Raw genomic sequence first — 26,410 nt, 5'->3', positions numbered from 1 at the left:
CGGCGGGATCGTCTGCCTTTTAAAGGTAAATATTTGATTGGCCAGTTTTACCGTGCCTGCTGCTCGTCAGCGAGACATGGACATTCTTAAAGTTCAGGGCCGTTCATACACATAATCGTCATAGACACGGGACAGGGAAAATAGCAGTTTATATACTTAATTGAAAACCAAGTCCAATTCCACAGAACTATTTTACCTGTATAGGCCACAGTTGAGCTGTACAATAGAGATAAGTCGTTGGTCACTAAACTACATAAGCTCTTTTAAGCTCGGTAAATTAAAATTGTAAAATGTTGATACTGCCAAATGGGTTAGTGAGAGCTCCTATCTTTATTATGTGGACTATGTACGTTGGGTTAGTTTCTGTAAGTCAGTCAGTATCTGTGGAAGGTGTTTACCTCTGAAGTTAGTAGGGCCCCATAAGTGTGTGTGCGTGTATGTATGTATGTATGTATGTATGTATGTGTGTGTGTCAGTCAGTCACACATGCTCACATATTCCCTCTCATGATCATCCAGAGCACAAAGTGTTAATCGTGGGTTTGGATAATGCTGGAAAAACAACCATCCTCTACCAGTTGTAAGTGTCTCTTTTTTAACAATAAGGGAATGTGCAGATGAAGTAATTTTTTATTAGTAGCTCACAGCTTTCAGTGTTGTTCACAGTTGCACAAGTTTTTTCAGCCTTCATTTATACCCCAATTTAAACTGCATCATGAAAAAGTATTTCCACTATCTTGAGGGAAAGAAGTCATATGAGGTTCATTGGTTCAGAGCCATAGCACCATCTGCTGATCAAAACTGATTAGGCCACTTGAAATGCAGACAAGGTTTAGTTATATAACTTTGTAACTTTTGCTTTCCATTTCTCTAGTCTAACTAAAGAGGCTGTATTCACCACCCCAACAATTGGCAGCAATGTGGAGGAAATCAATGTCAACAAAACACGCTTCCTTGTCTGGGATATTGGAGGCCAGGAGACGTTCAGAGCTAGCTGGAATACCTATTACTGCAATACAGAGGTGTGTGTCTATGTATGAGAGAAAAAGAGAATGTATGTCAGTGAATGATAATGGGTACATTGACTGGGAGATTATATATAATGTGTGTGTGTGTGTATGTGTGTATATATATATATATATATATATATATATATATATATATATATATATATATATATATATATATATATATATATGTATATATGTGTGTGTATGTGTGTAATATATAAAATTAATTTATATATATGTGTGTGTGTGTGTGTGTGTGTGTGTGTGCTGAATGACAATACTTTGAGAATACTCTATTCTCAAACCCATTAAAGTTGAAAAGATTCTCATCCAGTCTTAAATTGTATTTTTGATTAAAAAGTATGTTAATGGTGTTGAAAAACATCAAATAGAATTTTACATCACTAAAGAGAAAACTGGTTTGAACTCAACAAGTGCCAAAGCCTGCATTTCTCAAAGTCTTTGTAGCAGAATAGTGATTGCAGCCAGGTAGAGTGGGTTTCAGATGTGACCCTGCTGGGCTCCTGAAGCTTGCTAGAAAAATATTACATGATGATGGAAACCTCTTTTTGCTTGCTTAGAGTCAGAGTGTGACAGACATGATTTCATGAAACGGATGTGCCAGCATGGTTTCAAAGTGTAGCAGATCAGAAGCACAATTTCCTCTAACATATGCTTGTGTAGCATTAGCAGGTGTTTAATTCACGACTTTCTTTCCCACTCCTGGTGGAAATACTTCTAGATGAAAGGGTACATGTAGAACCCTAGCCCTGAGCCCAAATAACAAAAATGTGTTACTTCCAGCAGACTTGGCCTAACTATAAGCCATTGTGTCAGCAATAAGCCAATTACAAAATTTGCACCTATGTTGTAGCAGAAATATGCCATTGTTTTCAGCAATGCAAATGTGTGTGTGTGTGTGTGTGTGTGTGTGCGTCCACACGTGCACGTATGTGCATACATGCCAACACGTGCATAAACAGATGGTAGACAGTATGCCATGTGTCACTTGTACATCCACTACTTTTCATTGTATTAATCTTTATCATGCTGTGTTGCTAAGGGTAAGTGAGGGAGTGTGTAATCATTCTGTGTCTTGCAGATTGTGATCCTGGTGGTTGACAGCACAGATCGTGAGCGCTTAAGTCTTACTAAAGAGGAGCTTCATCGCATGCTTGCCCATGAGGTGAGCTTCTGTCATCCCACATCACAGCATGAAGGGAAAGGCTTGCTTGTGTCTGACATGGACCTAATTCTTTCCCCATGTGTGAATTTTAAATCTGATCCCCTCCTTTTTTTGTAAGTTCATGTACTATGTTGGATATGTACATATCCAGGAGCTGCAGAATGCCTCTGTGCTGATTCTGGCCAACAAGCAGGACATGAGGAACAGCATGTCTGCAGCAGAGATTTCCCACAGTCTCACTCTCAGTTCACTCACAGCCCACACCTGGCACATCCAGGCCTGCTGTGCGCTCACTGGAGAGGGGTAAGTGGCTGTGTGTGTTTGTGTGTAACCTTGCATATGTTTTTGCATGTGGCTGTTTTTACATACATGTGATCATTTAATGAGAATCACTTCCTTTGGTAATGGCCAATGCAAGGACAGTCATTTTCTCTAGATTTTAAAACACCATATTTCCACATGCATCTCAGTAGTTATAAATGCACTCTTTTATAGTAGTAATAAATATACTCCTTTTACTTCCTTCTCCAGGTTACCAGCAAGCCTGGACTGGATGCGTTCTCAGGTTTTAGCAAACTAGTCTAGCAACAGTTCTTCTGAGTGCCTAAGTGCCAGAGAAAATGTGCCAGCTCTGCCTTCAGTCGTGCCAAACCTCCAGGGCCCCGGGCGGAGCCTGTGCCAGCTCCAAGTCTCCTTCAAACACAACAGCCTGGAGGCACCACCTGCCACAGTCATTCTTGCCGAGAGTGGATAGAAGCGTGCGTGCGTATGTGTGTGTGCGCGAGCGTGTGCGTGCGTACACGCACGCGCATGTGTTCATGTGACTGAGGGAGTGTCTGGAGGGCCACAATTTTTACATTAAAAATGGACTGTGCTGACCAAGACAACATGATTCCACTCTGATGCACAGGGGTCCTGTTGAACAATGGGAGTCCCAGGAAGTAGGGATCACTGCCTAATGTCAGCCCATTAGTAGGAGGAGCCAAGCTATATGGATGTTGAGATTGTTCAGCCTTTAAGATATTAAAACATTACTTGAAATATTTAAAAGTACGTTATTTACATATGATGATAAAGATGTGACTGACGCATGTTGAAATGAAACAAGCGTTATAATTTTGAAAACTGTCAGGTTTCTTTTTTGCATTCTTTTTTTTTTTTTTACAAATAAATGTTAGAAAAAGAAGCTTTTTGACCTGGAAATGTTTGTTTCAAAAAAGAAATACATAACAGAAGGGCAGGCAATGCAAAACACTCTTCTTTAAATGATTTTAAGCTGTGGTCAACAAACTTCGCCTGTGGTAAGCAGGATAGAACTTAATCCTGTCCACTGCTGAATAAGAAACATAAGCACACAGATCAATCATGTCCTTATTAACATCATTATCAAAGACATTCCTTTATCTCAGCTAACAACCCTTTTTACTCTGGTCCACACAATAAATTACTGTTTGGCTGATATTCTTTCATCAAACCATAAAAGACAGCTTTGATCTTAACCTGAATAAATTTGTCATTAGAATTTCCTCAACATTTTGTTCATTGATTCCATTATGCAGCATGCACATATGGACATATTGAAGTTCTTTGTGCACATTTTAGCTTGTCACCTCAGGGTACTGGCAATGCTCAAACACGTCCTTCTGCTGGCCATGATCATGTAGTAGATCATGTAGTAGAGCCAGTGGAACAAGGTTCCAAACAACACCAAGAGCATGGGTTTGTTTCCCTTGCAGCACACATATATCTTACTGATGTTACTGGACTCATCGGGTGTTATAGGTGTTCCACTACAGGAGGCTCGTCTTCTCCTCTCTCTTTCAATACCCAGCACATATAGGGTTCTGAATAGAGATCAGGTTGCAAAGACCCTGCAACCAACCTATACTGGTCGGCTCTCCAGCCACCTTGCTGACATTGACTAACTAGATCATTATGCTTGGTGAACTTTCTTTCAAATGCTTCCTCCAGGTAGTCTTCACACAGTACTGTCAATTCCAGGAGCACAACTTGCTTCATGGACTCAGACATGAGAACCACATTGGGTCATAAAGTGTTTGTAGATCTTCTTTGCCTGTTGAATCTAGTGCTAATGGATTCTGCAATGGTATTCAAGACCTGGTCAGGCCTCCACCAGTACCACCCTTCTCCCACTGCTTTAGTGCAGCAGCATAGTATGTGGTCAGAGGTTCCACAATTTGAGAAAAGTGGGCAGGCTGGTGTGTCTCTGCCTTGCCACATATGTGAAGGTTTGATGGACTGGGAAACACATCATAAACAGCCGGGGAAAGGAACTTGATACAGTTGGGCCTAGCCTTCCAAAGCTCTGTCCAAGTCAACTACCACTCCATGGCATTTTCCCATTTGGTCCATGCTCCCTGTCGGCTCACTGCAACTGTACTGCAGGTCCTCTCCTCCACGTTGTAGGTCGTCTTCCTCTTCTGTTGCCCTCTCCTCCTCCTGGACTAGGTGTATTTGCTACAGACAAGAAAGAGCCCACTCCTTTACAGGGACAGGGTTTCTGTTTTCTGAATGAATTATCATGTGCTTTAGATTACTAAAGGTAACATTCAAGCATAGATAAGATATCTTGCTATGAGGAATATATGGGTTGGAATCAAACAGAATTATATGTATTTGTATAACTAATACTTTTACATTGTGATGTAGCCTTTTGTATACCTTCATTTGTTTATTCACTTTTGCATGACCTTATACAATAAATAAACTACTATGTTGCTTAAGCATAGGGTTTTGTTTCCCATTTCCCATTTCTGCCCTTATAATCAGTCAGTGAACAAAATGAGAAATTACATTTATATTCTGCAATATGCATAATCGAACAAATCATAATGGACAAATCAAAACATTTTGATTTAAGTCTGAATCTAAACAAGTAGATTTACCACTTGAAGATAAAAAGAGGGGGCACCCGGATTTGAACCGGGGACCTCTTGATCTGCAGTCAAATGCTCTACCACTGAGCTATACCCCCTTCACGAAAAAAACCACCCTGACGAGTCTACTGTCTCTACGACCTCATCTCATTTGCATTTCATTAATAGCAATACGATTTGTTTTTAATTATTTGCGTGTAATTAGTCAAGATTAATCACTTGCGTCGCTAAAAGTATGTAATCAGAAATGCTGGACACAAAGGTTCTCTGCAAATGAGCAAAAGAAAATGGCTAGCCAGCTTACTATGCAAACATACTATAGCAAACGAAGATACTACAGCAAACTAAATATTTTATCCATTGTGCTCTTGAATTTGTCAAAGACATAGCTAGCTAGGAGTCTATCTTTAGTGACCCTTACAGTATGATCGTCACCTGCACCTCTCCGTAAGCACTTAAAAACACTCGTTATATAGCTAGCGAGCTAGGCCTGTCTGTTCAACAATTCCTTTCGCCTGTTGATTAAAAGTGAATTGGTATCTACTCAGGAAAACAAGGTGAACTCAACGAAGCTTAGCTAGCTAATACATTTTGACAATTTTTACATTGTTTGCTAGCATTATTTTAAACGTTGTGCAATTTCGTACATTTGATGTGTAAATTACAGAATTGTAGAATTTCAGGCGCTCTTTTTTGGTGGCACGAGAAATGTGTTTCATTCATAGAGATACGAGTGTAATGTTTGACTCACGCTGGATCACCTCGGTCGGATCTACAAACAACTGTTCCGTGTCTTTTCACGTGAACGCGTAGCGCAAGACACGGTAGTGTCGTGCTCGCGCCTTCCGCGTCTGGTCGTTCGCTGACAGCCAGCGGTGCGAACATCAACAGCCACCGCCTGTGTTGGATATAGCGATAGATAACGAACGGAAACGTTGATAGATCATCTCCATTGATAGATTTTCGTTCATTTTGTTGTCCTAGGATTCCTCAAAAATGAATCCGTTGTGTAGTAGATGTAACCGAGTTGTGTATCCCACGGAAAAAGTGAATTGTCTTGACAAGGTAAGCTATGCTAAACAAAAATGTAGGAATTACGCTAGCTCACCATCTACCTAGGTAAGTGTAGTGCTAAAATATACTAGACTGAATAGGAAAATTTAATCACATTGTATTTTGTCGAGGACATTATTTATACTTTTGGTTGGTCGTATTTTGATCAGAACGGAAGAAAAATCAGCCAGCTTAGCAAGATAACTAAATGGATAACTAGCTAGCGTAGCGTAGCTAGCTAGTTATGTTTGGACAGTGAATTGCTGCGATAGTGGTACTTGTGTGGAGCACCTGTTTTTTAACGTTGAAAGGTAAGATAGCTGGGGGGGGTTGCTTTCCAAAAGCAACTAGCAAATAACTAGTAGCTAAATAGCTAACCTAACTAGCATTGCTTATTAGCTAAACATTTGCAACCAAAGGATGTTTTGCGCGGGCGCGTGCGGCCTCCGCTGTGGCGAAAAGGAGAGGAATGTGACGTGTCATCTTTGAGGTTTAATTCAGAACAGAACGGATGGAATCTATACCAACGCTTATCTCAACATAGTTATTGTGATGTCATAATGTGACAGTTAATTGTTACGTCATATTCAGTGTATTGGTTTCAGCACTTTGCAACAGCTAGCTATTTTAGCTCATTTCCTTTCGCCTGACATGCCTTTGCTTTTGGGTACTTGGCGTACATGGGAAGATGTTTAAACGTTTCTATTTATTCTCCCCTGATTAACCAAACTGCAGTCATTGAATAACCAAGAACTCGGGGGAAAAAGTCTGCTTTACTTTTTTTGTATGGATTACGTGTATGTGCAAGCAGCCAAGAGTCTGTCAGGGATTTTCAACGTTTTTCCATGACACGAGAGCCCACCTGGGTTGAAGGTTATAGCTAGAAATAAGTCGAAGAAATGGACGCAGTAGCCAGTTTCTTTGAGCAGAAGAATAAACCCATTGTGTGATCCAGGATTCTACCGTGTTGCCTAGATTCTGAATAAATGTTATTTTATAAGTAGTCCAGGCGTGGAGGATACTAGAATTACAGAAAGGTGGTAAAATGTTTGCTACTGCTGAAGCTCAGATCTTTGTACACAACTTTAGATAGGCACCGTTAGCACATGTGACCCCTGAAATATACATAAGCTTGAACAATGGAACAAATGGTCCATGTTCCCTTTATCCACTGAAATGGGACTTATTTTATATTTTAGTAGAAATTGAAGACTGATTTATAGCTGCATAAAGTATCTTGGCCGGAACAGATAGACTTCATTTCAGTGTATGGAAAACTGATAGATAATATTGTGGTCAAGAAAAGAAGATACCATGAAATTGTTTATCAAAGCTGTGGTCAAAAGACCGGTTAAAAAAGCCAATCATTTTTTTTTTTACAGACAGTTTTCACATGCAGTGTAAACCTCACCTTTATTTTTGCATAAGCAGACTCCCCCCCCCCCCCAAACAATTGTGTAAAGGTGGTAGAACTGTTTGATGGAGATGGTTGGGGCTTATATGAGGTGGTAGAGCCAGGAGTGGAGATGTGTGGGAATTGTGTAATCATGTCTGTGCCACTATAAATAAGCACAATATAAACATGAAACATAGAACTACTCACATTTCTCTTAATTTTGTGAGTAGTCATTAGTTTTAGAACCTTACAGGGGCTCTTATGCCTGTTTCAGCTTATTCCTTTCTGTTTTCACATGCTAGTACAAGACAGAGGTATTTAAAAGGCCTTCAAAAAGACAGGATAATACAGGTAATGCATTTATTCCCATTTTATTTATCTTTGTTATATATAACCCATCCTGTTCATTTTGTAAGGTCTGGTTCACAAATTCCATTCTTCAATTTTACTGTATTTCTCAAGCCCAAAGTGGGTAATTCTTAATGTGAATTTTTATAATTTAGAATACCTAACTTAGAATTTCAGACTTAAACACGAACAGTCAGCAATTGTCCCTCCCCAGAAAGGATTGTACCCAATATCCACCTCCACCTTCCTCTATTGTATTTCCTGGAGTTATCACAGAGTGGAATTAGAATGTCATATAGCCTGTAATTCTTTCAGGGGCTGCAGATTTTCATTTTCAATGACACTGGGTTCTTTTGTAGTGGTGCATGGCTGTTGCTATAGAGTACTGTAGAGGAAACATCACTGAGGATGATGTGTTGCACCCCTCCACCCCCAAACGTCTCCTCCTTTTACCCGCCTCTCTTTGTTGTGGTCAAAACAACACTTTATTATGACTTCTCATGAAAATAGCATGGGATGTGTGTAAGGGATGGGTGGGCCTCTCTACCTGCAGGCACCATATTGGAGAAGGACTAAGAGACACAACACAGTCAGCCAGACCAAAGCCTTGGTGATAATGTGTGTAATGGACAGAAATTGATTGCTTTTGGACAGAGAGACTTTGGTCAAACTAATTATGAATAATGGCTACTGGGGCCTCTTAAACAGGCATAGCATTTATAGCAGGTAGATTGTCCACTACATATGATTACCTAGAGGTAGTCAAGTATACTGTATGCAGAATGAACCACAAGTAGTGACCTCACAGCTGATAAAGACACATGTTTTTTTTTCTTTACAGCATGGGAGAAATGCAGAACACAGATACTCTCAGTCTTTTGCAAACAAATTCTCTACTGTGGTCCTTTGTTGTTTCCTTTTGGCTGAAGATAACCTTTCTGTTGTCATTCTGCTCCAGCAGCAGTGTCCTCCATCTGTCATACTCAGAAACATCTCAAAAAAGCCACACCCAAGTCTGTTAGAACAGACTACCTCAGAGACCATCATGCTTCTCATTGACGTCTGTAGCAGCAGGAAGTTTTAAAGAAACTTCTCATGTAGCCACTAGGATATACTGACCAAAAGTGGCACACATTGTTTTCCAAAATAGAGCTTCCCCAAATTTCTCTGAACATTGAAGTGATATGAATGAAGTTAGAGTTGATCAACTTGGGACAAAATCTTTGGGGGGCAGGGGAGTCATGTGGCAAGCAAAAATAGGGTTTGCATGCTCAATTAATATGGTTAAAATTCTTAAATTATAATATGCTCTTTGTTTAAGCAATGGTCTGAACTCTTAGATCTGTTATGGGAAAATGAACCTAAAACATAAATTCCAAATGTAGTAATGAAATTATAAAGTGAAACATGAAAGAGCTGCTGAGCTGCTCTGTCTTCACAGAATAGAGAAGAGGGAGGTGTGTTGCTGTATTTTAATTACACACAATGTGTTGCCAGTGTAATAGGATGCTAATAGATGATTACCACTACTGCTAATGTGTAATTATTGGTCTTGTCAAAAATAACTACACCCTAGCGCATAAGCGTATATCTGTACTTATATCTGTACTGTTCTAACCCTGACAACCATGCATTAGATACTGTGTGTTAGCAATAAATAAACTTGTAAAACAAGGGCTACAGTATAAAAGGCAGTATCTTTGGGTACCTCTGTTTTTGTTACATAATGAGATTTGCAACTTTCTTCAAAAAATAGCTTGGTGTAAAATCATATTTTCCCCTTTTTTGTCTTTATCCCAAATGTAGTCAGTCAGCCAAGCCAACGTGAGCTTAAAGTATAGACAAAGTTCCAGACAATGTTCTGGACAAAAAGGTTCCAGGTGGCAGCTATGGCTGTTTTTAGCTGTGCAGCATCCTTTTGTCAGTTTTTTTTATAGATAACAGTATGTAATGCAGTTAGAAAACAAAAAAAAAGTCTATTTAAAATTTCATAATTCAGCATTGCTTGAGGCAAGTATGTAATGGTTTCAGCATGCAGTTTGCACAATTCAGATTGGTGGGAACAAGTTGCACTGACCTACTATGCTAGCTCCAGTACATTTTGACAGCCATCATGTACAATTGTGTAAATTAGATATTTTATTTTATTTTTATTTTTATTTTTTTGCTGTTAGTTTAATAAAACTGTCAGTCCAGTGTGTGGTGAACTGATTTCTGAGGACAATCCCAGTATGACCCCACTTCTTTAGAAGAAACCAACCAGTGTGACTTTTGGTTATAATACAGCCACGCTCTTCGGCCACTTAATGTAGTTTTCAATTGTTAGTGTTTAAATATTGACAGATTTTGAGAATTTATAACTTGTGGTTTACATATTAATTTACATGAATATATTTGTATACATACAAGCAAAACATCAATGCACACATATTTTAGGATTATTTACATTCTTAGCAGGACATCTCGGAGGAGAAACATATGATCTGTGTCTCTTTATACTAATCATATATAAATGGGCATTTTATTGAAATGTAAGGTTTTGGTTCATATACTTTTGTGAGGTGTTTTCTATTATCACTAAAACCCTCCCAAGGTCAACAGTGACCCAGGAACCCAAAGATCAAAGTACAAATACACTTTTGAATAACTGCATAGGTTTTATTTTGTAGCATACCTAGGCTAATATTTCGGCAGTATCTTAAACTTACAAGGTAGTTCTGAGCTACATTGTTCAGTTCAGGAATTATTTCACAAGCTGAAAAATGGTGATGTAACTCAATAAGTGTTTAACACCTGGTACATTACTAGGGGTCTATTAAATCTTCTGTGCCATGGTTTTGGTGGCAGTTCTGAAGTTAGCCAGTAAAAATAGATCAATCGAAATCCTTCTTGGCCAGATAACTTAAATTTGGCTTTGTAAGAAGTCTCTTCCTGTTTCATCCTCTTGATAATTAATTTCCATGTCCTATTCCGAGCTGTGAGTATTTTTAGTAATTACCAAGCACTTAGTCCAACTTACATCTAAGTACTCGTAAATGATTAAGTACTTACAGTGTATTTCTGTTTGTTTCTTTCCAACACTACAGCCTCATTTCAAGGCATACACTTTTCATTAAGCAAAATTATCATTTTGGAAAGTGAAGTGCATTGGTGTGAATATAGTTGTATCTTCAGTGTTGGTCAATGAGGGGTACATGGTTCTCTTAACAGATATTACAAAAATAGCATGCTGATACTCTGGCTAATAGCTATTGTATTGGGTTAGTGTAATGCAGTTTAGAGTTAAGACTCAAGTGGAGACAGTAATGAGAAAAAATAAGCTATGTGCTCTCTCTCTCTCTCTCTCTCTCTCTCTCTCTCTCTCTCTCTCTCTCTCTCTCTCTCTCTCTCTCAGTACTGGCATAAAGGATGCTTTAGCTGTGAGGTATGCAAGATGACTCTGAACATGAAGAACTACAAAGGGTTTGACAAGAGACCCTACTGCAATGCGTAAGTATCTCCTGTTTGTCTGTGTCTCCAGAGTGGGTGTAAGGCAGGGAGCTACAGAATGCACACAAGCACACTCACTGATACACTACAATAGTTCTTACCTCTTTGGAACCTCCCCTGTCTTCTTTTACACTTGAGAATCTGACACATAAGTTAGGCACAGACATTGCAGTTATCTACAAAGTTGTGCCTAAAGGTATCATTATGTGCTTTTTACCTCATATTCATTTACTCACACAAACTAAGAGAACTGATTAAGAGAAGTGGGAAATTACAAAAATAAGAGAAACCATACTAAGAAAATGTAATGGGTAGAAATAATAATAAGATGTATTTATTTACTTATGAACAACCTTTCTTAGACCCAATGTTGTTTTACAAAAAAATAAAATGCAAATTTAAGTACAAAAATAAAAAAATTAAAAACGGGGGGGATAATACAAAAGATTAAATGCAGAAAATGCCTTACTACATCCAATCATTTTACTTCTGTGACTCATACTTTGATTGGCAGTGTAGACAGTTTGGAGCTATTAAGACTGGCTGATTGACAGATTTCAAAAGTCTTTGCAGTTGTTTTCAGGAATACTGGACTTGAACTCTAAACAGGAAATTCACATACAATCAGCTGTTCCCATGGGCTTGTTGTTCGTGCACTGATATGTCTACATGGCGTGATAGAAAAAGAACCTTTCAGAATTTCACATGTAACAACCATGTCTTGTGTCCAGAGGAGAGGCTCAGAGTATTTGGGTGTATGTAACTCATTGTGCCCGTTGTTCATACTAAACAACTGTGGGGGACTGTGTGATTGCAAGTTTGCAGTCATGGCTAATTTTGAGGCCTGTGTTACAGACACTACCCGAAAACATCATTCACCAGCGTTGCTGACACTCCAGAAAACCTGCGTCTGAAACAGCAGAGCAAGATGCAGAGCCAGGTAACCATGGATGCCCTATCCACCCTCATACACAGGTTTAAGCAGGTGGGCTTTTGTATTCACATATAAACATTCGGGCCTCAGGCAGGCTCAACACATATAAAAGCTAAAGCGAGTTCTAGTCATAATGTGATCACCACACCCACTCATTTCCTCTCCTTCCTGTCGTTCTTTCATATCTCTCTCAAGCTAACATAATTAGTCCTGAATCAGGGCTTCACCCTCTCTTTCTCTCTCTGCCTGGCTGACTCCCCTTCCTTCATTGTTTACACTCTCCTCACTCTCTGGAATTTTCTCCTTCTTCCCCCTCCAGCACACACACATGCATACTCCAGGCTTCACTACTGTCTGACTGGTGGGAATAGTTCAGTAGTTTCACTTTTGATAAACACATGTAGACTTAAGTGCACATAAATTACACATTACTCCACCCATGTTTTGTAGGGGGAGTAGTGAGGATGTAAAAATAGATGAAAAAACACACAAACCTCTGGATCAGGCATGTCTCAAAATGACACATGCCCATTTGCTCATAAGTACCCAGATGCCCAGTACATAGAGTACACACCCATTACTATACTGTAGTAACATGAACATGCAGGGGCTTTCCCCTATACAAAAAAAAAAACTATTCTCCTGCTCATTTTTTAATAACTGCTGTGTGCGCACAAGTGAGTGTGTGTGTGTGTGTGTGTGTGTGTGTGTGTGTGTACGCACGCACGCACGTGTGCACACATTGATGTGAAAAGGAATGCCCATGTTTGTTTTTTGGCTTTCTATAAATTAAAAATGTCTTTATTTGGTTGTTTAAAAGAAAGTGTGATTGTTCATTCATTAATAAGTTTATGACCACATAGAACTTACTATTACATTTGTTTGTTTGTTTTTTTGTCGTCATGTAAACACTTTTTTGGGGTATGTGTTTGTTTCTTGATCATTAGTGTAATAGTGATAGCCTGCCTATTGCAAAAAGTGCTTAGACTAAATAAAGGCTAACTACTCATTTTTATATACACATTGGAAGTGGTGTGTGCAGTAATTGCTGGCATCTGTTTTTGATACCAAACCCTTTGTGATGAATTGAGAGGTAGTATTGTCTGGGATTGTCACATTGCCTGCTCATTGGAACTGTGAGAGATTTAGAAAAAAAATAAGTCTGTTACAGGGGTGTGTTTAGAGCACTAATATTTTTTAGCTGTTCAATTCAGCAAGTGCTGGTAAACTGCAGGAAGTGGCATTCTGTCTTTGCTTACTTAGCACGTAAGCACCCTATTTATTTTTCTAAAAATGTCTCTGCTGCTCTTGAAACTGAATTACAAGCCCTATTGAGAATGTTGTCACGGTTCCAGAGGAACCTCCTAACAGATGCTAACAAAGGCTTTGCTTCTCATGAGTGTTGCATCTCAGGAATAGGGAAGTCATGCCCAGTACACTGGTTTCCCTGGTAAAGTGAAGCTTTACAAAACGCTCTTGGTTGCCTAATACAATTTTTTTTTGTAGGTGCTGTACAAGGAGGAGTTTGAGAAGAACAAAGGGAAAGGTTTCAGTGTTGTAGCTGACACACCAGAGATGCAGAGAATCAAGAAAACACAAGACCAGATCAGTAACGTAGGTTGAATGCATGACCCTTTTACTAGTCCCTCCTCCATGTTCAAAGTATGTTAGTACTGAACCGCAGACTAAATATACAGTCTATGTACTTAACCCTTTACTGGAACACACTCCAGCATTACAGTGTAGACATGTTCTGTCTAGAATCGTAGAGACACTCTCTTCTGTCTTTCTGCCAATCAGTCAATCATTTTTTCATTCATTATTTCTCATTGTGTAAAGGACATCATATAGTCTTATCATCATATAAGTTTTGATTTGGGTTTCCAGACCCAGCACACACACCCATATATAATGGTACTCTTTTCCTTATTATATGCCTTTTCATTATGTCATTTACTTTTCCCACAATGGTTAATCTCAGACAGGACTGTGCGACCCCTACTGATCAATATAGAAACAGCAACATAATTGTTTGTTCTCTTGAACAGATAAATAATACAATACCACTCCATTTAATGCAGACACTGTAGAGCTATATTACAACAATATACCTGTGATGGTACTTTAATTCTTGATCAGCTCATTTAAGATAACTATAAGCTCTATTTTCTCTGCAGTCTAAATACATGGGAACAGGAAATCAAAATTTTCAAATACTCCTAAAAGCTATCTGAGTACTTAAGTGTGAACTGTAATCAGAGCATTTAAGTGTTTAACTGTAATTAAATAAATGAATAATGCAAACAGTCTGAAAGTTACCACTTATTTATCTGTGCTATTAAATCAGTTCCCATTGTTCAGGACTTAAATAGACCTAAATACAGTCACTGGGAGTGTCCTTCCCTGGGATTGTTACTCTGCTTTGTTTAATTTCCCCCCTTTTTTGCTTAATGTCTGCAGTGTGTTTGCACTTAGACAAAAGACATGGTCTTCTCTCTCTGTGTGTGTGTGTGTGTGTGTGTGTGTGTGTGTGTGTGTGTGTTTGTGTGTTTGTGTGTGTGTGTGTGTGTGTGTGTGTGTGTGTGTGTGTGTGTGTGTGTGTGTGTGTTACAGATTAAATATCATGAAGAGTTTGAAAAAAGTAGAATGGGAGGTGAAGCTCCAACTCACCATCCTCCACAGCAGCAAAACACAACTCCAGGTACATCTACCTCTTCTCCGTCATAACAACTATTAATGCTGTACAGATTGCAAGTGCTCTTGATTAACATTTAATCTACTGTTTAGAGCTAGGTGACAGGCAAAAGGAAATGAACATTACCAGCTTTCGCTCCTAATTCTCTCTTTCTCTCTCTCCCGCCCCCTCCTTCTCTCTTCTCCAGTGTATCAGCCCCCAGCTGCATCTCAGAATTACTGCTATGAGCCCGAGCCAGTGCGCCAAGCTGCTGCAGCTCCTCCACCCAGCTCTGGGGTAAAGTATAACGCCCACATATTTAAACGTTTGCAGAATATATGCCCTCCACATCCCCCTTCACAAAGGCCCTTTGGAACTGTCTCAATATCTCTAGTGATGATGCGCCCCACTTTAGCCCTCTGCAGTGGACTCAGCAGCTTGGTTGGTGTTAATACCACTGCATTCCCTGATCTACTCAGGCCCTAAGAGGGAAGCAAACCCACCCCCACCCATGGCAACTTCAGTGAATCACCTGACTCAGGGTGACCCTAGCAGTGCTCAGTGCCCTTCCCTCAAACACCCTTGTCCTTAAAGTAGCATTTCCAAACAGTTTTTCTCTTCATATTCTGTTTTTCACCGCGATATTATGCATAAAATGTTCACAAAAGTGTGTCTGTGTGTGTGTCTGTGTCAGAAGCGTTACCGGGCAGTGTACGATTACTTGGCGGCCGATGAAGACGAGGTTTCATTCCTGGATGGGGACGTGATTGTGGATGTGCAGCCCATCGATGAGGGGTGGATGTACGGAAGGGTGGAGCGCACTGGTCAGCAGGGCATGCTGCCTGCTAACTATGTAGAGGCCATCTGAGAACATGACCAAGGAAGGGACAGAAAGAGAGAGAGAGAGAGAGAGAGAGAGAGAGAGAGAGAGAGAGAGAGAGAGAGAGAGAGAGAGAAAGAAAGGGAAGAGGGGGGAGGGAGAGGAAGCGAGTAGGTAGGTAGAGATAAAGGAAGAGAAATGGATAACAAGCCCAGTGCCATCTCATATTTTAAGAGCTTATTTCTTCTTTTCTTGTTAGTCCTATCCTATTACTGTGTCTATGCTGTTAACTCATACAGAACACGCGCACACACACGTGCACACAGTAACACACATGATGTCTAGATGTACATGCGTCGGGTCTATGCCCGTTTATTGCTCTGCCTGCTGTGTTTCTCTCTGTTGCTCCCTCTCTTGCTGTCTTGCTTTTTCTGGGGGGGGGTTGGTTTTGGGGGGTGTTTTTCTATTTTCTGCATTTCTTCAGTTTTGGAGAGGTGCTGTCACAAGTGGCACTTATTGTGTTAATGACTCACTCAGAGACACACCCACACTGGCCTCGGTATGTTTTTAACTGCCTGCCATATAGCACTTCGTGATCAAACCTCCCTAGCCTGTCAATCATTCCACAATTGCCATGACAATGAGAACCTCTAGTTCAAATCTTTTCTTTTTCTATGTCCATGTTTGTGTTTCTTAACAGCCTGTCATTGGTTGCATCTGTCATTCCAGTCAATTTTGACATCTTATCAGCCATGCAGTAGTAATGATGCTAGATTGTGAGACTTCTGATCATTCCTTTTGTTCCACTCAGTCTTAATGCATATCAATCAGACCTTTTGCATCATGGGTTTTATAGTGAAACTGGAAAGTGTGTGTGTGTGTGTGTGTGTGTGTGTGTGTGTGTGTGTGTGTGTGTGTGTGTGTGTGTGTGTGTGTGTGTGTGTGTGTGTGTGTGTGTAACATCCTCCATACTCTTTCTATGGGTGTAGTTTGAGGGATGGAGATTGGCAGTGATGATGTTTTCAAGATGTCCATAACATTCAATGTTCTTCTCTATGTCATTACATGAAATGAATGCATAGATTTATGTCTGTTCTGCGCACATGTGCTGTCTTAATCTCTAAGGTAAACAGTGTTCTCTACACCTATTGAAGACAGAAACAACTGAGCAAGTAAAAATATATAGCAAAGGTGCCCACCAGTTACATGAGTGCAGATCAGTAGAACCAACAAGGGGAGAAGAGCCTAAGCACAAGTCTATCCTTTTTTTTATTATTATTATTATTGTTATTCTCCTCTCCTAGTACATTCTGGAGCATTCCATGTACATCGTATAAAAATGTATTTTGCTCTTCTGTGCTATGATGATGACAACCCATCACCACCATGCTTATTCTCATTGATTTGTTATTGTATGAGGTGGAACTGTAATTAAATAAAACAGATCTATTTGTATATCAAGGCAGGCTAGTTTGTCAAACTGTACAGAATGTTCAGTTTATTTTGAACTTTTAGTTCTTAACATATATGTAGCCTACATGGGAGAGAGGCATTATTTTTGCTGCTTATACATTGTACACAAATAATCTGTTGAAATTATACATTGTCACATAACACATTCAAAATGTGCACTCAAAAAATGGAAAAAGTAGAATACCTTTTTTCCTCTTCAGTGGGAGGTAGTTTTTTTTTAATTATTATTCTAGATTTCACATTGTTAGGTGATGTGTTAAACTGATCAATTTATTTTACCATAGCAATTTTATTTGCTTCTGAAAATATCTTGGTAACTAGTTAACTTGGTAACTTAAAATCTTGGTAACTAGTCTTATCTCAAATTAGACTAATCCAGAGAGGTTACTCTTTCTGGATGTGTTCTGTTTCCTATCAAAAAGGATCTTTTCTTACATAAAATAACATACATTGTATCTTTAAGGAGATTCCTGACCAGATTAGACTGGTGAAAATAATATTGAAATTCATGAAATCTCATCTGCTTCACAGATTCTGGTTCAAATACACTGCCCTGATGTACTTCTCTTTTATATCCCTGCCTCAAATCGTCATGTCATCTGTGTCCATTACCTAAGATGTAGCTCACCAGAAAACAACTGGTCCGTCTTAAAATTGATTAAGAAGCACCTTGTGATTGGGTGTTTTGGGACAGAACAAAGTGAAAGCTTCCCAGATTCAGCATAGTTTTTACCAGGCTCCGGTTCGATCTTTATACTTACATGTTTTGCAGTAGTTGGAGCGTTTATGATCCAATTATATATGTGAAGTGTGTTGCTGTCATTTACTTGCTGGGGATTTCTATGTAGTCAGTTTCTGGTTCCTTTTTCCAAATAAGAGTCTGAGGATCAAATTCTGTTGTACTGTGCAGATCTATGCAGTACCTAGAGCACTTTTTCTGATCCTTTAATTCAAGACTAAAAATGCACTCAATCATCTGACTGCAAAGAATTGATGAAAAAAAGGCACTATGTAATGATCTCCCACATGAAGCCAAAGTTCACATCCTAGGCTGGTTGTTTGGGAAAGAAAAACTAGGTCTCTCTTTACTGTGTACTGCATACCACTTATAAATCAAAACATATCATCAGGTAATACTTCATAGCATCTAGGCTTAATATAGAAATGTGAGGAAAAACAACTTATGTCAACCATTAACAATTAAGTGAATGGGAGGTAAAGAAGTACTGACAATAATTTGTCACATTTTGCTCATGCAGCAAACAGGAATAAGGGATGATATGTCTTGAATGTGTTCCAGTCCTTAATTGGTCAAGCTGGACTGAGCTAGTCATAACCAGTGTCAGAATTATTTTGCACAGTATTCACTCAGTGTCTCATAGTAAAAGGCTCAGGAGACCCCCATAAAATCCTGTTTGATGCCAGTGTTTACCGTAAATTAGGCTAAGTACATGTTGACCAACATTAGCTGGGTTCAGTTGCCAGATAGAAATGTCCTGATGTACTACTGAAATGTAAATGTCATGACTTAAAGCTCTTTAAGTAATATGCACCAGAAGTTGCATTGTTTCCAGAAAGATGTTGAGGTAGATATTTCAGAACTTTGGACAGCTTAAGGATAAAAATGACCTTCATTTTTTCTTCCATTATCGCCTCTTCATTCAATCATTACCAGCTTTGACACATTCTTTTATTTATCTTCTCCAACCCCAAGAAAGAAATATGGTTTACTTTAGACAGTAATTCTACAGCTGAGAATGTTTACTAAGGAGTTGTTAAAGACTGTCAGTGACATCTGATGATTACACAGTAGCTCATAATGGTAGGTTATATAAATGACCAGTGTCAACAAGACAAAGAAGCTGATGGAAGGAGAAATGCCCAGACGCAGTAAAACACTTTCAAATAGGTGTGTTCAACGTTAAATGGTGAGCTGCAATTGGACAGTGGTTGTTAGTCATGTGTAGACAAGCTTGTGAGGGGGTGCTGAGTGTGAAAGAATGTGACTGACCAGCTCAGTTGTGCTTGAGTTTTAGGCATGAAGCCCATGATAGGACTAACATTTTTAATCGTCTAGTCTTCACACATCTGTCCAAACCCCTTATTTTGATCCGTTCTGTGCTTTCACTTCCTCTGTTTTGTCAGTCCAGTAAACATTATTGATCTTATTATTTGTATTAATTTAAGAATATGCATAAACTGCACACAGGGGTCCCATGCTCCATGTCAAGCATATGACTTGCTTTTACCTATGTTTAAAATGATTTCTTTATTAGCTATTTATGTGAGGAGCTGGCTAATATGTGGATCAATAAAATGCATTCTTTCTATCAAGATCTGTCTGGGCATTACATTTTTATCGCTGTTTCCAACAGATACTACACAGAGATCACTGGAATTCAGATACTGGGGTTTACCCGGTCTCCAACTCATCCGGGCACGTCCTATATATGCCTGTTCATTTTCACAGGTAGAAGTTGCTTTGATGAAACTTGTAAAAACAACTATTTTAAAATTGATTATCACACTGTTGCTTAATAAGTTTCCAAAGTACCTTACCAGCTATCTCGGCTTTTTTGTCTCTGCATTTACGTAGGTCTAGGACCGTCAAAGAAATACAGAGATGGTACCCATTTCTAGTGCGTGTTCCCTACCCTCTGCTTCTTTCATACATTTGAAACGTTCTAGAAGCGGAGCGCGCGCATCATGTTGGGAGGGGTCTCTGCTGGGCTGCAGCGGAAATACCGTTTTCGCTCCGATAATCACCAATGTCCTTTAATCGTCACTGAAGGGCTCGCAGCGGCTGTATTTTACCCTTGTATTTTTTTGCGGATGCGAGGATACCATGTTGGACATCTTGGTGCTGATGTTCTTCGCCATCATTGGTCTCGTTTTTCTGTCGTACATCATCTACATGCTCTGATGTTCGATCAGAGCAGACTTGGCTCACGGCAATATCAATGCACCAGGACTAGGCCAGCGGCATGAGTAGTTCGGGTCTCCTGAGAATCCGGGGAAGGGTAAGCAATACAAATGGGTGATTTGTTATATTAATTTACGTATGATCCGTTGGCTTGTGTTTTACAATAAAGACAAAAGTAGAAATTACCTCACTCGATCTGAGCACCGGTGACGTTCCAACCTCCCCTCCCTTCAGTCATATAGTTGGATATGACGTTCTTGAAAGGTTTGTTGGTGGGGCTATCTTTTATGCAAATCATGGTATCTTTTTTTGCATGAACATCCTATACAAAGTACAAACAGAGGCTATACAAAAATTGCATTTTTAATACATAATCGTTGAATTTTGGTTCGTCAAAAAAAACAACTGCAAACTGCATTTGTGTGGTCGAAATAAATGTGAGAGGTTGAATCTTCTAATACATGTGTTGACTGTAATCATTGTGATGTGTTGTGTGTTTCAGGAGGAAGTGTGGCTGATAGGGTCAGGCCTCTGGGTGAAGGAGAACAGTACTGCTCTAAAGGGGGTTAGCAAAACCAGGCAGAACACCCGTTCAATACATCTTAGAACACTGGCCACCCTCTGTTTCTGCTTTTCATGCTGTCACTCTTCTCACCCTTACACACACAGAATTTGCATGTAAAAAACAGAATGTGTGTGTTATTCTGCTTTGGAGGCAAATAACAAAGATATTTATTATTTTTCCCTTGTACTGTCTGCAATGGAGGTAATCTCTATTGTGTGTGTGTGAGAGAGAGAGAGAGAGAGAGAGAGAGAGAGAGAGAGAGAGAGAGAAGGAGAGAGTGAGAATAAAAAACTTAAACGTTCTATCAATGCTACATTTCATTCACTTCCGTTGATGACTTTCTCACCCACTGTACTGCTCACTAGACATATGAATGATTTGATTTTGTGTCAATTTTTTACATCCAATTTTTACAGGCCTGTGATAGAAACAAAATGTGTTTATGTCCTTTTCTGAATAAAATGCCTTTTTGTGCAAGGTCTCAGTTCTGCTGGTACTAATAATATAGTGATATTAATACTAATTTAAAGAAATCAAGTCTTTATTAGCCCTGCTCTTAGAAACTCCAAACCACTCACCAAACTCATCAAAACACATCCAGCTAATGCCTTGGTGCATTTGGTCCGTGAAAAACAGAATCCTTTGAGAAAAGGGAAGTGGAATGAAATATGATTCTAGATATTTATCTTGGAGTTTTATGTTTTCCTTGTTGAAACTGATTCTGCTCATGTGGGCTATGAGTTTTGGATGTGGTGAACAAGAAACTGAACTGTATCTACAATTGCACACAGGTGCTGAACTATGCACCTGTGGAACTAATGGAAATGAACAGAGTACAAATATGCTAGTACTTAAGTACCAGTTTATTTTTACAAGACTATGAAGAGAACGTAGGAGGGTTGACCATTCTGAACTGGAATGACAATGATGGTCAATGCATACATAATTGGATACACTTACATTATGCCTATTACCAACTACTATATAGCTTATATTAAATTATTAATTAAATGTACATTTTAAATACAGCTAGTGTAATTTGTAAGAAAAATTAACAAATGCAATTTCTGATCTAAAGTTTTAGTTATGTTCATTAGCAAACACATTTTTTTTTCTAACCAGGTTGAGTTCTATTAAGCTTGTGCTGAGACTCAAAAATAAAAACATATGATGAATTGTTTTGCATGTGTAATATTTGTGACTGGATCCATTCAGTGGCTTCAGAACTCAAGTGATCTTGTGTTTGAGATACTGTCAGTAATCCCGTAGATCAAAGATGATATGTAAGCTGGTATAGCCTAAACTGACTTGAGCTTTGATTTCAGTGTTTAGTGATTTATCATTGCAGGAGCCAATTAAGGAAGTAAATGTACTTTTGTCACATCTACTCTTTTGTTTTATGGGGTCTATCACATGCTCCATCTGACTATAAATCGAGAAAGTCCCGGAGGACAGCACATAGTACCTGCTGGTTCCTCATTTAAAGATGATCGTGTCTGCTCTTACATATTTAAATAAATAGTAATCATTTTTTCCTTAATGGGCCTTAAAATATGACATATGAAACCACGTGTAAATATTTTAAAATATCATTTAAAAAAATTATATTAAAATGTAAGAAATTTTCAGTCATTCTCAATGAAACACTACACTTATCTTCAATTCCACGATACAATACAATGCTGCTTGTCACACTCGCGACACCCAACAAAACCTTTGCTATATGACGCACATAAGCAGAAAAGTGGGAAGAGAAAGCTAACGGTTCTGTATCTGTCTGATGCGATTAAAGCGACAGTAGTTAGTGACAGTAGTAAGATAGTTACTTATCATATAAATGCTGTTAATATCTCAGCGTGGTGAGTCCCAAGTGGAAGAGCCAGGTAGAGTACCGGCTCGCGCAGGTAATATGTGTCCGGAGAGGAGTCTGGTAGCCAGAACTCTACCCGTTAAGTAGCGATCTTACCACATCTCCTGTAAACGTTAGTAATAAAAACGTTACTTAATTAAAGCTTTATTGTACAGTTTACTGTCCTTTATGCATTGCTGATTTCAAAGCAGACATCTTTTTATGAAGTAGTTATAATTCTGCGTTCTGGAGTTGGCCTAAAGACAGACCACAATGTGCGATTATCGTGACGATTATGCTGTTGCACACAACAAGCGTATAGGGCAAAAACGCGTTGAAGCCGCCGCTACTACGCACGTCTAGAAACACCCATTAGTTAGTGACCTGGAATTAACCACACGCCAACTTCAACTCAGTGGTTGAAGTGAACGACGTCAAGAGCTCCAAATGAAAGAGATTTGTTTTAGGTTACTTTAATGATGAAACAAAAGTACTACCAAATATTCCAAACGAGTTATTTAACAACAAATTTGATGGTTATGTACAGTCTTGGCCAAAGGTTTTGAGGCCAGCACAAATTTTGTTTTTCAAAGTTTACTGCCTCATTTTTTTTATACTTTTATCAGATGTATATATGGTATAGTGAAGTGCAATTCTAAAAATTTTATTTAAAAAACAGTTTTATTGAAAAATACATCCAGTTTAAGTAAAGACTTAATATTTATAGTGTTGACTCTTCTTTTTTAAGACAGCTGCAATTCGCCTTGGCATGCTGGATATCAGCTTCTGGGCAAAATCTTGACTGATGGCAACCCATTCTTGTCTAATCAGTGCTTGGAGTTGGTCAGTTTCTGTGTTTTAGTTTGTCCAACCTCTTTTTGAGGATTGACCACTGGTTCTCCAAGGGATTGAGATCTGGGGAGTTTCCTGGCCATGGACCCAAAATTTAAATGTTTTGTTCACCAGGTTACATGGTTATTACATTTGCCTTGTAGCATAGTGCTCCATCATGCTGAAAAAAGCATTGTTCATCACCAAATTGCTCCTGGATCATTGGAAGAAGTTGCTCTTGGAGGATGTTTTGATACCATTCCTTATTCATGGTAATGTTCTTAGGCAAAATTTTGAGCAAACCTACTCCCTTGGATGAGAAGCAACCCCACACATGAATGGTCTCAGGATGCCTCACTGTTGGCATGACACATGAATCATGGTAGCACTCATCTTTTCGTCTCCAGACAATCATTTGTCCAGATGTCCCATTCTGAAGGGGGCTTCATCAGAGAAAATAACTTTACCCCAGTCCTCTGCAGTCCAATACCTATACTTCCTGCAGAATGTCAGTCTGTCCTTGATGTTTTTTCTTGGAGAGAAGTGGCTTCTTTGCTGCCCTTCTTGACACCAATCCATCCTCCAAAAGCCATCGCCTCAATGTGTGTGCAGAAGCACTCATGCCTGCCTTCTGCTATTGCTGAACAAGCTCTGCACTGGTGGTAACCTGATCCCGTAACTGCATCCCCTTTAGGAGACAGTCCTGGTGCTTGCTTGACTTTCTTGTGTGCCCTGAAGCCTTCTTCACTGCTATTGAACCTCTCTCCTTGAAGTTCTTAATGATTCGATAAATGGTTGAATTAAATCAGCTGCCTTGTCCTCGTTAACACTTTCTCTTGAGCTAACAAGAAGATCACTGAAATGATGTTAGCAGGTCATTTTGTGGCAGGGCTGAAATGCCAGTGACTGGAATGCAGTAAAGTAAGTACATTTTCATGGCAAGGAATGACTTTTAAATTAATTGTGAAAAACAAAATTTGTGCTAGTATCAAAACCACACAAATTTGGCCACGACTGTAGCATGGTCACAGACATTTTATTTTGAAGTTTACATTGATTATTCTTTCTTGAGGTATTGACACCACTGCTTAGCATATTTGACTGTAGTTGGAACTATATGTAAGACTTAAATCACCTTGAATACATAGTCCAGACAAGACATTGAACTGACAGAAATCTAGATAATGATAGGTGTGTGCAGTTTCATATACACCTACCATCACTGACTTTCCGGACAACCTAGAAATAAATCTGATGTCCATCTAAAGGCCAGACTACGGGGGTACTAGCTACCTTTACTGTGGCTTCACTTATCAGGATCAGTGTAAAGGTACTGGCTATTGATTTATAGGCTACTTATGTTCAGCATAAAGGGGAGTCATAGAGGTGGTGGTGGTAGTGGAGTGTTCACATGCTCTTTAGTAAATGTCACTAGATTATTTTGATTTATTAGTCAAAATATATCTATAGATGGGGTGGAGAGTGGAGTACAGATATTCTTTACTTAAGGAGTATTTGTATTTTACTTAATTGTTTAACCAACATTTGTAAGACTTTAAATTTCTGCTCCTTGAAAGAAAATTAATCTTACTTACCTACATTTTTGTGATTGCTAGGGAAACCTGTACTTCAAATCAGGACACACTCTCAGTCTATGGGGGTATAGCTCAGTGGTAGAGCATTTGACTGCAGATCAAGAGGTCCCCGGTTCAAATCCGGGTGCCCCCTGCAAATGTGTCGTTTTTAAGAATAGTGTTAACAGTCCACGTTTCTAATGACTCATACAAACACGTTACAATGACATTTAGGAGGGAAAATGTACGAAATTAGAGTTCTCAAATCAGACTTTTGGCAAGACACCATGAAGAACACAACTGGAAAACATGATATCTGTCTTTGCCACGTAAGCAGAGCAATGGGATACAGCTGCCAGGATTTATAGATGTATGGACACAAGGGTTTACAGCGACTCTCAGTGGTAGTAATCAGTAACGGACCATATATCATCAGCATTCAAGCCGCCTATAAGATATCGCGGATATTTAAAAACACGGCAAAGAAATAAATTTTTGAAAATATTGGCCATATGGTGTTAAATTGGACAAATACTAATTCCCGTTATTGCACAACTCTGTAATTTAGTAACTTCTCTTCTCGAACTATCAATGTGGCTTACAGTGCAAAAAATCCTTTGCATAGCAATTGTGTAATGAAACCACATGACTTGATCCGAGACCTGAGAACCAGTCGGACAAAACAGGCAAGATTATAATTTTATTTTTTTTTAAGCGCATTTCATACACAAGACCATTTAAGGTGGGGACTCACAGTTATTCAAAAACAAAAATGTTTAACCAAACCAAATCTGCCTCTTTCACAGAGTTAAAACCACTCTCCAAATCCGTCAACAGCAAAAAAAAAACCCAAAAAACAAAAACAATCTATGGATTAAATAATCTACTAATCTAATTATTTAAATTATGGACTTCAAAACACCATAAGGCAAAATTATTATTTTTTCTTATGAACATAAAAATGTGGGAGTCATGAGACCTATGGGAGCACATGACTTTGTGCTCACCCTAGTAGTGGCATGTGTCACAGTGCTGCTCCAGTATCCTTAAGTGCTTATTTACTATTTCCAGACTCTATTTTTAATTATTCCACAGTAACGTGGTTTAAGTTACAGTAATAATTTTAGTGAAATATTTTTATATTTCTATACATAACATTTAGGACTGACAAGTGTACGAGTGTGTCTGGGTATGTTGAATGCAAGCATGGTCTTTGGCCACAGTCAATGTCATGCGGTAATGTCACTAATCATCAATAACGTTCGGTTTATACAAACCTTGCATTTCACATTATGGGTAAGGCCACTGACAAATGAAATGGTATTCACACATCTCAGTCCAAGTCTGCAATGGGTTATACCAAAATAGGTATTAATAGGGGTTTCGGTA

General features: G+C 39.0%; 2 protein-coding genes, 1 long non-coding RNA gene and 2 other non-coding genes across 5 annotated transcripts in view; 3 read left to right on the top strand and 2 right to left on the bottom strand.

Annotated features, from left to right (window-relative positions):
* Positions 1 to 3,381, top strand: part of arl5c (ADP-ribosylation factor-like 5C) — a 3,828-nt gene extending 447 nt beyond the window's left edge. The window contains exons 2-6 of the mRNA XM_027014636.2: positions 519 to 579; positions 874 to 1,021; positions 2,112 to 2,195; positions 2,347 to 2,498; positions 2,727 to 3,381. Coding sequence (XP_026870437.1) covers positions 519 to 579; positions 874 to 1,021; positions 2,112 to 2,195; positions 2,347 to 2,498; positions 2,727 to 2,775 — 494 coding nt within the window. The 3' untranslated portion in view covers positions 2,776 to 3,381. The remainder of the gene's footprint in view (positions 1 to 518; positions 580 to 873; positions 1,022 to 2,111; positions 2,196 to 2,346; positions 2,499 to 2,726) is intronic.
* On the bottom strand, positions 3,289 to 5,892 carry LOC118241162. Its single transcript, XR_004775871.1, has 2 exons — positions 5,844 to 5,892; positions 3,289 to 4,673 (listed from the first exon to the last, which is right to left on the bottom strand). It is a non-coding gene; the product is annotated as an uncharacterized LOC118241162 (long non-coding RNA).
* Positions 5,119 to 5,190, bottom strand: trnac-gca. The gene has a single exon. It is a non-coding gene; the product is annotated as a tRNA-Cys (tRNA).
* Positions 5,893 to 5,950: 58 nt separating the features above from the next.
* lasp1 (LIM and SH3 protein 1) lies at positions 5,951 to 21,248 on the top strand. Its single transcript, XM_027014624.2, has 8 exons — positions 5,951 to 6,157; positions 11,284 to 11,378; positions 12,234 to 12,318; positions 13,819 to 13,926; positions 14,926 to 15,013; positions 15,195 to 15,283; positions 15,681 to 20,299; positions 20,705 to 21,248. The coding sequence occupies exons 1-7, from the start codon at positions 6,089 to 6,091 to the stop codon at positions 15,852 to 15,854; spliced, it is 708 nt and encodes a 235-aa protein (XP_026870425.1). The 5' UTR covers positions 5,951 to 6,088; the 3' UTR covers positions 15,855 to 20,299; positions 20,705 to 21,248.
* Positions 21,249 to 25,103: 3,855 nt separating this feature from the next.
* trnac-gca lies at positions 25,104 to 25,175 on the top strand. Its single transcript has one exon. It is a non-coding gene; the product is annotated as a tRNA-Cys (tRNA).
* The last annotated feature ends 1,235 nt before the right edge of the window (positions 25,176 to 26,410 follow it).

Source organism: Electrophorus electricus, chromosome 1 (genome assembly GCF_013358815.1).
Source record: "Electrophorus electricus isolate fEleEle1 chromosome 1, fEleEle1.pri, whole genome shotgun sequence".
Classification (NCBI taxonomy): Eukaryota; Metazoa; Chordata; class Actinopteri; order Gymnotiformes; family Gymnotidae; genus Electrophorus; species Electrophorus electricus.
The sequence above is the reverse complement of the archived record's forward strand: the minus strand, read 5'-3'. Positions and strand labels throughout refer to the sequence as shown.